The sequence below is a fragment of the Leucoraja erinacea genome, chromosome 30 (assembly GCF_028641065.1).
Source record: "Leucoraja erinacea ecotype New England chromosome 30, Leri_hhj_1, whole genome shotgun sequence".
In the NCBI taxonomy this organism is placed as follows: Eukaryota; Metazoa; Chordata; class Chondrichthyes; order Rajiformes; family Rajidae; genus Leucoraja; species Leucoraja erinaceus.
The window spans coordinates 3821399-3835456 of NC_073406.1; the positions used below are offsets into that span (position 1 = coordinate 3821399).

The 14058-nt window shown below is 41.5% G+C and overlaps 1 protein-coding gene and 1 long non-coding RNA gene across 4 annotated transcripts in view; one reads left to right on the forward strand and one right to left on the reverse strand.

Moving 5' to 3' along the window:
* LOC129711503 (uncharacterized) overlaps nucleotides 1-8256 on the forward strand; it is a 32721-nt gene extending 24465 nt beyond the window's left edge. The window contains exon 4 of the long non-coding RNA XR_008725854.1: nucleotides 5205-8256. This is a non-coding gene — a long non-coding RNA (uncharacterized LOC129711503). The remainder of the gene's footprint in view (nucleotides 1-5204) is intronic.
* fbxo42 (F-box protein 42) overlaps nucleotides 1-14058 on the reverse strand; it is a 28880-nt gene that overhangs the window by 9619 nt on the left and 5203 nt on the right. For 2 of the 3 annotated variants that reach the window (XM_055659147.1, XM_055659148.1), the window contains exons 2-4: nucleotides 12185-12442; nucleotides 8282-8398; nucleotides 2226-2360 (exon numbers count right to left, since the gene is read on the reverse strand). In XM_055659147.1, coding sequence (XP_055515122.1) covers nucleotides 2226-2360; nucleotides 8282-8398; nucleotides 12185-12431 — 499 coding nt within the window. In that variant the 5' untranslated portion in view covers nucleotides 12432-12442. Of the gene's footprint in view, nucleotides 1-2225; nucleotides 2361-8281; nucleotides 8399-12184; nucleotides 12443-12607; nucleotides 12688-14058 lie in introns of those variants that run through there. The other variant, XM_055659146.1, reaches the window with a different exon arrangement.

Sequence of the window (14058 nt, forward strand, 5' to 3'; positions counted from 1 at the left end):
GGATGAGGGGAGAAATAGTGCCGGTGAGCGGGCTGAGGTCTCACCTCCCATGCCCTCAGGGTATTCTCAGGCAGGCTGCAGGAGGAGCATGGAGTCAGAGCAGAGGTCATGCGTTCATGTGTCTAACTATCCGTTTAGTTTGTTTAGTTTATTGTCACGTGTAGCGAGGTACAGTGAAAAGCTTTTGTTGCGCGCTAACCAATCAGCGGAAAGACAATACATGATTACAATCGAGCCATTTACAGCCTTGGTATCTATCCAATACTGAGATTGAATGTTTCTGTGGTCAAATAACCAGCCAATATCCATTCTCTCAAATCAAATTTAATATATCTTAACTGTAACAAGATACTGAACATTTGCTATCATGTTGAAGAAGTGTAAAATAAATTTCAATTTAATAATAACAAAATCCTCTAATTAATTATGTTGTGATCCTCAAGGAGTTTGGAGATAAATCAAGACACACATCTCAACGCTCAGAGCAATTAGGTTTTTTTCCTACTGAATCCCTTAATTGTTTTAATCAACCCTAGAAATATGATATAAAGGAATAAAAGCTAAATTAGTTTAGTTTAGTTCTTTGCTGTCTTGTGTACCAAGATACAGCGAAAAGCTTTTGTCTGCATGCTATCCGATCGCAAGAAAGACTATTCATGATTACAATCGAGTCGTGCACATAATGCAAAAATCATAACTAATTTTGTGGTATCCCAGCAAAGATTGCTTTAAATCTTTTCAAAAATGTAAATTTTAATCTTCATTTAAAAATGTGCTGACAATGCTAGTTTTCAACCCACAATAATGTCAAATGAACTGCATTATAACTGCATATAAAGTCAAACTCATTCACTTCTCTGTATTACGTGGGAAGTATCCGTGGATAGGCGGTGCTTCTGCAATTCAGCACTGGCCATCCCTTCATGTGGAGTTTTTTTGCCCATTTTCTTTGCTTGCCTGAACAAGCCAACTCTGCTCCAAGATTGACTGATTCCATGGGTTCCAACTGCCCTTTGAGATGCTACCAAGTGTCCAGTCTTCTTCCTGCTTGATGATTCAGGACCTCAACATACTCCCTCCCTCAACATCTGCACGCAAACATGCAATGCACACACATGCACAATGCAGCACGTGACACACACACACACACACAACACATTGCACATACACACACAATGCACGCAAACACAGTGTACGCGCACACACTAGTGGAAACTCTGATTGGAAGACACAGCATTGAAACAGGCACTTTGGCCCAGAGTCCATGGGGGCCATCGATTCACACTAGTTCTGCTATCCAACTATTTCATCCACTCCCAACACACTAGAGGTCATTTAACCTACAAACCTGCTCTACGAGCTGCACCACTGTGCCGTTCCTTAATATTTACTGACCACGCTCAGGAGGTGTTAGGACAAAAGCTACATTCAAGTTGCTGTCTGAAATCAGCTGCACAGATTTTGGCCAAACAAGATCCCATTTAGTGCATCTCCCACGAGTCAATTCCAAAGATTCTTGAAACACTTAGTTCAGAAAAAAAAACAGTGCAACAGCTATTCCACTCTGCAGTTGTTGCACCATTAACAAATAGCTTTTGTGTGACCACTCACTATTTGATACTGATTGACACTAGGCACTGGGATTATTAATTCTGCATTAAAACCACTCAAACATCATCAATCTATCAATTCAGGTATAGAAACATAGAAAATAGGTGCAGGAGTAGGCCATTCGGCCCTTCGAGCCTGCACCGCCATTCAATATGATCATAGCTGATCATCCAACAGTATCCTGTACCTGCTTTCTCTCCATACCCCCTGATCCCTTTAGTCACAAGGGCCACATCTAACTCCCTCTTAAATATAGCCAATGAACTGACCTCAACTACTTTCTGTGGCAGAGAATTCCACAGATTCACCACTCTGTGTGAATTCTTTTTTTCTCATATCGGTCCTAAAAGATTTCCCTCTTATCCTTAAACTGTGACCCCTTGTTCTGGACTTCCCCAACATCGGGAACAATCTTCCTGCATCTAGCCTGTCCAATCCCTTAAGAATTTTGTACGTTTCTATAAGATCCCCTCTCAATCTTCTAAATTCTAGCGAGTACAAGCCGAGTCTATCCAATATCCCTGCTTGCTTGCGTTTGGCAGCCAAATTCAGTTACTACGATCAATGTCATATTTCTGTTAGTTTGACATTGTTCACTGTGGTTTTAGACGTACCTGAAGCCAGAGGTCGGATCCATTCTTTGCTATTGAGGTCAAGCCGCCAGAGGTCATTGAATGCTGCATTGCAACTGCTTTGAGTGCAACCCCCAAAGACGTACATAGACTGATTGGCATCATAGTAACAAGCACCTGGAATTAAAGACATTGAACAGTGTTTGACATTAGTTCGGTGTGGAGAAGCTGGGGAGAGGGAGGAATAGAGGGGAATCAATTTTCCTGAAAAAACTGTCACACTGTCTTAATGATATTCTATCGCTGCACTGAATTCCAGTAAATAGGACTCCAAGGTAGACAAAAATGCTGGAGAAACTCAGCGGGTGCAGCAGCATTTATGTAGCGAAGGAAATAGGCAATGTTTCGGGCTGAAGCTCAAAGGAAATAGGTAACGTTTCGGGCCGAAACCCGGAAGGGTTTCGTCCTGAAACGTTGCCTATTTCCTTCGCTCCATAGATGCTGCTGCACCCGCTGAGTTTCTCCAGCATTTTTATCTACCTTCGATTTTCCAGCATCTGCAGTTCCTTCTTAAACAGGACTCCAAACTTGTACTTACAATCAGAGATGGAAATGTGTTTATCGTCAATGCTGCTGCTAAATTCAAGCTTAGAATAAGATATTGAAACAAGTATGCTTGTGCACATCGACAAGTTATTGACAATTATACATTCCATGTCAAATTAGAGGCAATCAATAACAATAATCTGGGCAAGGGACGCTGCAATGCCACTATTTGGGAGAAAGGTACAGTGTATAAGCCTACAATTGTAAATAATATCTACTAAAGCAGTTTTCATTAAAATGAGAAAAAATACCAAAAATCATAAAATCGGAACTTGAAAATAGGGATACATTTGTCAGCACCTTGCGGTCCAATCATCCATCATGTTCCCGATGTTGGGGAAGTCCAGGACAAGGGGTCACAGCTTAAGAATAAGGGGAATATCCTTTAAAACCGAGATGAAAAGAACCTTTTTCACACAGAGAGCGGTGAATCTCGGAAACTCTCTGCCACAGAGGGCAGTTGAGGCCAGTTAATTGGCTATATTTAAGAGGGAGTTAGATGTGGCCCTTGTGGCAGGGGATCAGTATGGAGAGAAGGCAGGTACGGGATACTGAGTTGGATGATCAGCCATGATCATATTGAATGGCGGTGCAGGCTCGAAGGGCCGAATGGCCTACTCCTGCACCTAATTTCTATGTTTCTATGTTTCTATTTGAAATATAAACAGAAAATGCTGAAAAACACTCTGCAAGTCAGGGAGCATTTGTGGAGGGGGGAAAATATAGTTAATGTTTCTTATCTTTGACCGTCAGAACATTTCCAGCATTTTCTGTTTTTATTTCACATTTCCAGTATCTGCAGTTTTCTTTTTATTACTAGTATCGATCATTTAGATAATAGACAACAATAGACTATAGATGCAGGAATAGGCCATTCGGCCCTTCAAGCCAGCACCGCAATTCAATGTGATCATGGCTGATCAGTACCCCGTTCCTGCCTTCTCCCCATATCCTCTGACTCCGCTATTTTTAAGAGCCCGATCTGGCTCTCTCTTGAAAGCATTCAGAGAACCCGCCTCCACCGCCCTCTGAGGCAGAGAATTCCACAGACTCACCACTCTTTGTGAGAAAAAGTGTTTCCTCGTCTCCGTTCTAAATGGCTTACTCCTTATTCTTAAACTGTGGCCCCTAGTTCTGGACTCACCCAACATTTAATCTCACTTCACTTACAGGCAACCCTAGGTTGCGATTTCTACATTTGCAAAGATTACTATTAAAGGCTAAAGATAGACACAAAATGCTGACATAACTCAGCTGGTCAGGCAGCATCTCTGGAGAAAAGGAATCTCTGGGGTGACGATTTGGGTTGAGACCTTTTTGTGTCTATCTTCAGTGTAAACCAGCATCTGCAGTTCCTTCTCCCACTTAATAAATGCTAAATACCTCATACTTCAAATAAGATCATTCCATGACTACATAGGTACCATGGGCTTGCCTAATAATCGCTTCATGGTATTTACACAACATTACATACCTATTAGTTGTGAAAAAATGCCCGCAAAATATTTACTGATCAGTACGACTTTCACAAAAATGATGGTACTTGCAGCTTGTTATTTTAACTTACAAAACAAGGACACAAGGACTTATCACTTAAGCATGTCATGGGAAAATATTGCACGATTTAAATGCAGGTGCATCACCTGCAATAGATGGCACCCACCAACATTAATGCTAAATTATCCTGAATGATAGAAATCAGATATAAAAACAGAATACACGGGAAACATGTCAGATCAGGCAAGCATCAAGAAAAAGAAAAACAACGTGAACATTTCAGGTCAATGATTTTCAATCAGTTCTCATGAAAGGTCATCGATCGGATATGCCATCTCCGTTCCTCTCTCCTTAGTTCTGGCCGTCCCTGGGTTACAAATGGGTTCTATTTTTTCAGACATCCATAAGTCAATTTTGTCAGAAAAGACTCAAAAAATCATTCGATAGGGTAACAGTACCTCCACAGTATTGCAATGAATGACATCAAGAGCACACAAGACTGATATGAAATAAGTTACGAAAAGTGGAGAGTTTTGCCATGTACAATGCCCTTCCAAGATGTTTGGGACAAAAAAAAAAAACACTGGTTAGCCGCAAAATTAGGATGGCCAGGTTACAGTTTGCCAAGTACTTAAAAGAGCAACCACAGTTCTGGAAAAAGGTCTTGTGGACAGATGAGACGAAGATTAACTTATATCAGAATGATGGCAAGAGCAAAGTATGGAGGAGAGAAGGAACTGCCCAAGATCCAAAGCATACCACCTCATCTGTGAAACACGGTGCTGGGGGTGTTATGGCCTGGGCATGTATGGCTGCTGAAGGTACTGGCTCACTTATCGTCATTGACGATACAACTGCTGATGGTAGTAGCATAATAAATTCTGAAGTGTATTGAAACATCCCATCTGCTTCAAACAGGTTCAAACAAATGCCTCAAAACTCATTGGCCAGCAGTTCATTCTACAGTAAGACAATGATCCCAAACATACTGCTGAAGCAACAAAGGAGTTTTTCAAAGCAAAAAAATGGTAATTTCTTGAGTGGCCAAGTCAATCACCTATCTGAACCCAATTGAGCATGCCTTTTATATGCTGAAGAGAAAACTGAAGAGGACTAGCCCCCAAAACAAGCATAAGCTAAGATGGCTGCAATACAGGCCTGGCAGAGCATCACCAGAGAAGACACCCAGCAACCGATGATGTCCATGAATCGCAGACTTCAAGCAGTCATTCCATGCAAAGGATATGCAACAAAATACTAAACATGACTCCTTTCATTTACATGACATTGCTGTGTCCCAAACATTATGGTGTCCTGAAATGGGGGGGGACTGTGTATAAACACTGCTGTCATTTCTACATGGTGAAACCAAAATGTATAAAAATGGTCTTTATTAAAATCTGACAATGTGCACTTTAACCACATGTGATTGTTTTCTATTACAAATCTCAAATTGTGGAGTACAGAGGCAAATAAATAAATGATGGGTCTTTGTCCCAAACATTATGGAGGGCACTGTATATGTCCATTAGACCTTTGAATTTAATATTATGGGAGCTTGTTCGTATGTACGGGTGCCGATGTGTTCGGGGATATAACCGGGAACAGCCTATACTCGGAAAAATGCTTCAGAAAAGATTGTGCAATGCTGAACTTTTATTTGGAGATTATAATTCCTTGATCAAAGTTTGTACTAAGCTTGAGATTTATTTATATTCATATCACGCCAAAGCTCCATCAATATTAACGTCATCTAAAGATTGCAGCAGTAAACAATGTGTGAAAAAGTATATTGGAATTATTAATTGAACTATAAAATCAAACTAAGATCATCGCATTGGATGTGATCTTCTAATAATGTCCGAATACATCCCATTGATAAGTATCATTAAAACATTGAAGCTCTTCAATTGAAAAAATGCTGAATGGAACCGATGCTGACTAGCTAGCCACTAATTAATGTGCAGCCGCAGGAATTTACTGTGGGTTTTTCCTCTTCATGATGTACTATTGAAATAAATGATGATATAATGACATATAGCTAGCTGGTCAAGTGAGGAGCATTAAAAATTAACAGTATTGATGGAGACTTGGCGTGAAAACATAAACAAGCCCCAAGCTTAGAACGAACGTTGATCAAGGAACCACAATCTCCTAATAAACGTTAGAATCAATAGCAAAAAAGAACTTGAAGATTTTTCCTACTTAAAGGAGCCAAAACACAGAAGATAAACTGATACTTAAGGGATTCTCAAGGCTACAAGCACCTTTGCCTTTTTTAACTTCTCTGAGTCAATGTCTTATGTGGGGAAAGTATTAAAATGATGAGGACCACAGAAACATATTTCCCTTGTTGCTCAAATGAGACAAAAGAACATACTAACTTCCTTATAAGTTTCAATGGATATTTTCAGAGAAATACTAAATAAACCGAAGATAGGCACAAAATGCTGGAGTAACAGTGGGACAGGCAGCATCTCTGGATAGAAGGAATGGGTGACGTTTCGGGTCGAGACCCTTCTTCAGACTGAGAGTCAAGAGGAGGGAAACGAGAGATGGACTTTGCATTGCTGAATACATTGCTGACATTCACCATGTCATCGAAAAATACATGAAATTAAAGATATTATGTGTTACCATCCCTTGCAAGTCAAAGCCAAGAATCAACACCCACAGAACCAATCCCAGTCACAGTTAGCAATTTGGGGGCGCAGAGGGAAGTGTAGAGATACAAAAGAGAAGAACACAACTATTCTTGAAAGTTCTTCAATAACAATTGCTCACGATCAGAGGTTAATGTCTTTCAAGGAATCTATAGGTCAGCATAGTTGATGAGGACATGCAGGTCTTCCTCAGAACACTGAGAAAATTCGGCATTTTTCCAATCACTCAACCCAATTTGTATAGATGCACCACAGAAAGCAATTCTATTGGAATGCATCATAACTAGGTTTGGTAACTGCTTTGCCCAAAGCCGCAGGAAGTTACAGAGGGTTTTGGACACAGCCTAGGCCATCACACAGACAAGATTGATAATCTGCATTTTTTTTGTAGCTGTAACGCTATTTTGTTACTTTCTCTTTTGCAATGCCTGTAGGAGTCATGTATGGAATGATTTACCAGGATACAGGCAAAACAAAGTGTTTCCACTCTACACCTGACAATAATAAATCAATCCCAATACAAACCAAGTATTCGTTGAAATGAATAATTCTTTCCCATTTTACATACCCAAAACTCTATTCAAAATATCCCCCAAGTGGTAATTCTACTGATTAGCACAAACTTGCGGGTTTGCTCCTGGTACGCAACAAGGTTCAGTTCAATCAACGACACCGATACAATCAGGAGACAACAGACTGCAGTTGCTGGAATCATGAGCAAAATATAAAGTGCTGGGAGAACTCAGTGGGTTAGGCAGCGTCTGTGATGGAAATTGTGTGGCTGTGCAACACACGTCAATAGTTATAATTTTGCCAAATGTCTCCGAGTCTAATGAAGGGTTCACACCCAAAACGTCACCTGTCCATTTCACTCTACAGATGTTGCCAGGCCTGCTGAGTTCCTCCAGCACTTTGTTTTTTTGCACACTAAAACCCATGTCCCATGGTACGAGTTCATTCCAAGAGCTCTCCCGAGTTTGCCCTGATTCGAACGTGGATATTTACGGTAATGGCCGCTCGTCGGTACTCGGGGCTCTCGTGGACATTTTTCATCATGTTGAAAAATCTTCACGAGTCTTCCCGTGCTTACCCGCCGATAGCGAGTCTTCCCGAGTACCTGCCTTTCGCGTTACGAGTCGCTAAGAGACGTCCCCGAGCTCTGACGTACCCGCTACATTCATTCTCCGTGCTTACCACAAGTTTGATTTTTTTTAAACTCGGGAGAGCTCTTGGAATGAACTCGTACCGTGGGACAGGGCTATTATACAATCGCTACTTTAATAAACACTGTCTACCCAGGCCAAAGCAATGGTATTGTGAGATTCTACTTACTGTGTGAGAAGCGCTGGGTTATCGGAGTCCCAGGATATGGATAGGTTCGGCTCTCCCACTGAATATATCCTCCCTGAACAGCTTTTATAAAACCATGATAACACTGGTGAGCCACACCTGGGAGTTAGAGACACAGAAGCTTAGTGGCCTTTTTAATACATAAATAATGAATAAATGTAATTAATAAAATGTTCTCCTTGCCATCCCCTCCCCCTCGTTTCCCGTGAGAAGTTCATTATCAACAACCCACAAATTTTATTACCAATTTATGAAGTTGCATATTGCATGGCAATTTTTTTTTTTTGATTCGGTCTGCTTTCTGAAGATGCAGCTAGAATTCGACACAAGATTTGGAAATATTAGAAGTTGCAAAGAAAGATCAAGGAAAAGCTACAAAACTGTAAGTGGGTTAATAAGGGGCCTTTCCACTAATTACCACTACAGTCTCACGGTACACCTGTCCTCTGATGTCCGCCCTCTCTCAGTATCTCCATCTCCGAAAACCCTTCAGTTTCCAACATGCTCCAGCTCCCCACTCCAACATGCTCCAGCTCCCCACCCTCCACTTCTCCCATTTACCTTGAGCAGGTATGCAGGAGAGACACTCATAAAGAGGTTGCAGGCAAAAATATCTGTCTGCGATTATAGTGTAAGCAGATACAGGCATATTGGAAGAGTGGCATCCATGCATCACAGCCTGGTTTCCACCATCTTATGCCTCCTTGCCTTTAAACTATAATGTTCTATCATGATAGCATGGTGCAACAATCACCCCCTTGTTTACTGAGATCACCTGGAGCATAAAGATCAACATGGACCACAGCAATAGACCAGAAATATTGCAAAACCATTATGGCCCAAGAACTCAAGACATCTCAACATTGATATTACTGGCCTGAGTGAGGCCTAACGAGCTGGAGAAAGCCAGCAGAAGGAACAAGATGTCAAATACATCAGCTGGCAGAGCAAACTGGAAGTTGAATGGTCTTCATGTGGATGGCACAGTAGAGTTGTGCCTTACAGTGCCAGAGACTTGGGGTTGATCCTGACTATGGGTGCTGTCTACACGGAGTTTGTACGTTCTCCCTGTGACCTCGTGGGTTTTCTCCGGATGCCCCGGTTTTCTAATTTGGGAAAGGGAGAGCATCTTAGGATACCGGAGGTGCCACAATCATGGCATTTTCAAGAGATATCCGATTCCAGCAATAACAGAAGAATCTCCCCTTTACCTATCATAGTGAAAGTTAGCATGGAAATCTTCTCAACCACTTTCTCCAAGTGACTGAAGAGCATCTTGCATTGTTGCAATGCCAATTCTGTCCATTGAAAGCCCATCAAATACAATTTCCATCACCGTACAAACACAAGAACAAAATAGGGAGCTGCATCCATAGTTGAAAATTGAAGTTTTGTGACTTCAAAGAAAACTTTCAAATCATGCACCCGAGCAAGATTGTGGAGAGTTCTTCTCAAATTTGGCTCAAACCTTCATCAATACCTTCTATCCACTTCATGCCATCTGTGAACGTCACTAACAGAGGCACCATGGGCACAGACAGTACAGTGGTGCAGCGGTAGAGTTGCTGCCTTACAGCACCAGAGATCTGGGTTCGATTCTGACTATGGGCACTGACTGGACGGAGTTTGTACGTTCTCCCTGTGACCGTGTGAGTTTTCTCCGGTTTCCTCCCACATTCCAAAGTGCAGGGTTGTAAGTTAAATTGGCCTCCGTGTGTAGAATAGAACTAGTGTGCGGGCCGATCGCTGGCCAGCGTGGACTCGGTGGGCCAAGGGGCATGTTTACACGCTGTATCTCTAAACAAAACTATCTCTGTACAAAGTGGGTTCAAAAGAAGCTGTGTCATTACAAAAGTCTTCTTCTCAATCTTTCTGCAATATTTCACCTCAACACCAAGCTTCCCACTAGAATTATTCTACTGGACAAGTGGGAATCTGCTCATTCTTCATTGCCCCCATATCCAGAACCAAGATCAGTCTAACCACCGGCCTGTTTACAGTATACAGATGACGCTAACTTACTCGCACATCAAGTTCCAAACCATCACCGATTTTGTCACTGAAACATTTGACAGGGTAGGTAGGCACAATCAAAACTTCAGCCTAATACCACCGCCTGACAGTCCATGCTAAGATCCCGTGGTACATGGATCAATACCCATATCTTGGAGCCATATCTCAACGAGTGCAAACATCAATGATAAAATCCATAACTGCCTCCAATACACAAACACAGCATTTGTCCAGCTGACAAAGTGTTTAAACAGAAAAGGCACCAAACACATGGTCTACAGAGCAGCAGCAATCCATAGCCTCCTCTATGCAGTGGGAGAAATAGGCCAGAGATGCCATTTTAAATTGCCTTAGCAAAATCAAATTCACTGGCAGTATTGACAAACTAATGTCAGCATCCTTTCTCAACTAAGTCCAAGGTGCAGGCAACAACATCTGCAAGCCAGGGTCTCTCTTTTTCAACCCCCGCCCCCTCCATTACCTAGACATCACCCTCCCCCAACTTCCTCACTCAAACTCCTACCTACCTTTGTGTTTATCTTGAGTTTCTTCTTCCTTGGTTCACCTTTCCTACCCTCTCCCCCATCTGCCCATCACCACTTCCCTACCCACTCATCTTGTCGGTACCATCACCTACCATTCTCCTCCGTCTAACCTCACCCTCTATATATTGGCTATCTTCCCTCTACACACGTGGTCTTGAAGCGGGGAATCAACCCAAAAGATTGACTCTCCTTTTGCCTCCACAGATGCTGCTTGATCCGCTGAATTGTCATTATAGTTCCAGCATCTGTAGTCTCTTGTTCCCCCATGCCATATGCGTTCACCATCCTATGTAGTCCTGTGTTGTCACTTTCAGGAAAACTATGGTCTTGAACCCTTAGATCCTTCTGTTCATCAACATTCCTTATCGCCCTACTATTTACTGTATGTGCCCTACCCTGATTTTAATTTCCAAAAACGTATCATTCCACACTTGTCAAGATTAAATTTCATCTGCCAATGCTCTGCCTAATTTGCATCAGATGTATATCCTGCTGCAGCTTTAGAAACATTTCTTGCTGTTCATAACACCATCAATTTTAATGCCTTGGCGAACTTACTAATCACAGATCTGATAGGAACAATCACAGAAAATAATAATCAAATCAATCTACCCACCAGAACCATTGAGATGCATCTGCAGCAGGTTCCGCAGATACTGAATTGGGCTCATTAGTTACCTCAGAATTCACAGGACTGTAACAACAACAAGTCATTCCCAAAGGACTGCACACGAAGACAACTCTTGCGCAGTGAAGCATCAGACAGGCTTCCCCGTAAACGTTCAATACAGCACGAAGACTGACACAGATCTACTACAGAGGTTTCATATTGGAGGGAAAATTCAGTGCTCATAATGGAAGATTCACAGGCTCTCGACTCCAGCAAATTGCATGGATCAAATGAAAAGGCTCACAGACTTGGTGTCTACATCACATTACTTTTTAAAAACATATTGCTATGAATAAATTCGTTAGTGTTGTGAAGACAATGATACAAAAGATATTTAAGATAAAGACCAGGAAATTGTGAAAAGGAAAAGGTGGAGTAACTCAAAAAACAGTTATATTATGGGAAAAGGATATAATTAGGGTGTTGCAAACAGGTCCAAGTAATTATGTTATTTTAAGAAATGGTTTATAGTGGAAAAAGTACTGCCTGTCTATCAAAAAGGAACCAGTTTATTGGTGCACTTGACCTTTGCTTGCTCATAGAAATGCCATGCTCCTGCAGTCAACTCAAGTTCAATCTCTTGTCATTATAAACATTTTGATCTTACTCCCAAATTTTATCCCACTCCAAACCTTTATTCTGAACCATGTTGCATACCTTTAATGAGTCGATACCACTGTTTACAAACAAGAGCAGCTGTTTTGTGCTCTTGGTATGGTGATAAAAAGGACAAGATGTATTCCAACACCTCCTCAGGCAATTCTAACATTGACCGGTTATGCCTCATTTCTTCAACTTCCAATTCGACGTGAGCTTCTTCGTCTTGCTCCATGGGCCCGTCCAATACTTCTTCTGTGTCCATGGCAATAAAACTGTCATCCTCACTGTCCGATGAACTGGCCATCGCATGCCACTCTGGATTGTAAATGAGAGATGTAGGTTGAAAACATTAACTCTCAGAAACAATAAGCACCCTTGCACAAACGACTAAATAATGAAATACTCAATGTTAATACCAATGAAATCACCCAGATACTGGTAATATAACTATTGAGTGGTCCACGGTCAAACTCCATCTACCTTTTCTCATGCTTCTTCAGAGTCTTGAGCACCGCCAGCTACATATAGAATACTTTATCGTCCCATAGTTCACGTCATCACTGCAAAGTTAAAAACCTCATATCTCAGATGACTCAAACTCTTTCTTGAAATTTCATGTTCATAAGTGATAGGAACAGAATTAGGCCATTCGGCTCATCAAGTCCACTCTGCCATTTAATCATGGCTGATCTATCTATCCATCTTAACCCCATTCTCCTGCCTTCTACCCATAACCTCTGACACCCGTATCCATCTACACTAGTCCCACCTGCCTGCGTTTGGCCCATATCTCTAAAACTTTCCTATCCCTGTACCTGTCCAAATGTCCTTTTGTAAAAATGGAAAAGTAAAGACCAGGACAAACAAAAAGATTGGAAATGAAGCCAAAACACCCAGGTTTTGGGCATCTTGCCTATCTATGCAACACAGAGAGAGAATCCACCAGATATCTAATCATCCTACTCAGCCGGCAACCCTTGGATGAAAACCTCGCGACTGTGACATTCTGCATTTGGTTTATAATCCCTTCATTATCTGCAACTCAACATTTAGATCTACTTTGTAAAACTCAATGCATCCACCTTATGGAGTAATAAACTGCAGTTAAAATTATTACTGTAAAGTTGTAATAAATTATTATTATTGTGATGCCTCAAAATCATCACCGCTGACATCCATGTATTTTCTCTCGTTTTGGGAAAGGTCGAAGCTACACCAGTTTAGGGAAGATAGAAAGAAGCAGTCCTACAGAGACAGGCACACCAGGAAAAAGTCACACACAACAGGGAGAGGGATAGACAGGGTTTACGTGGATAAGCTTTTTCCATTGAGAGTAGGGAAGATTCAAACAAGAGGACATGATTTGAGAATTAAGGGACAAAAGTCTAGGGGTGACATGAGAGGGAACTTCTTTACTCAAGAGAGTGGTAGCTGTGTGGAATGAGCTGCCAGTGGAAGTGGTGGAGGCAGGTTCAATTTTATCATTTAAAAATAAATTGGATAGGTATATGGACGGGAAAGGAATGGAGGGTTATGGTCTGAGTGCAGGTAGATGGGACTAGGTGAGAGTAAGTGTTCGGCACAGACTAGAGGGGCCGAGGTTGCCTGTTTATGTGCTGTAATTATTATATGGTTAACAGTGAAATATCTGACAGTACTCTCCAGTATCATATTCAAAATGCTCGGTCATCACACAGCCATTGTTCAGAAAAATGAACCCTGTCACCACAGTGATGGATCCTCTCACACGTCACAGCGACGGCAACACAGAAAGCTTCATGTATACCTTTGCAACAAACTCCACATTCGGAAAGTCAACACAGCAACATTTCCCAGGCTTACATAGAATGGCCAGAAAGTTTGCAGGAACAAATGGTTGTGTATGAAATCTCTGGATTCATTTGACCCACTAGATGAAAGAAATGTTGTTA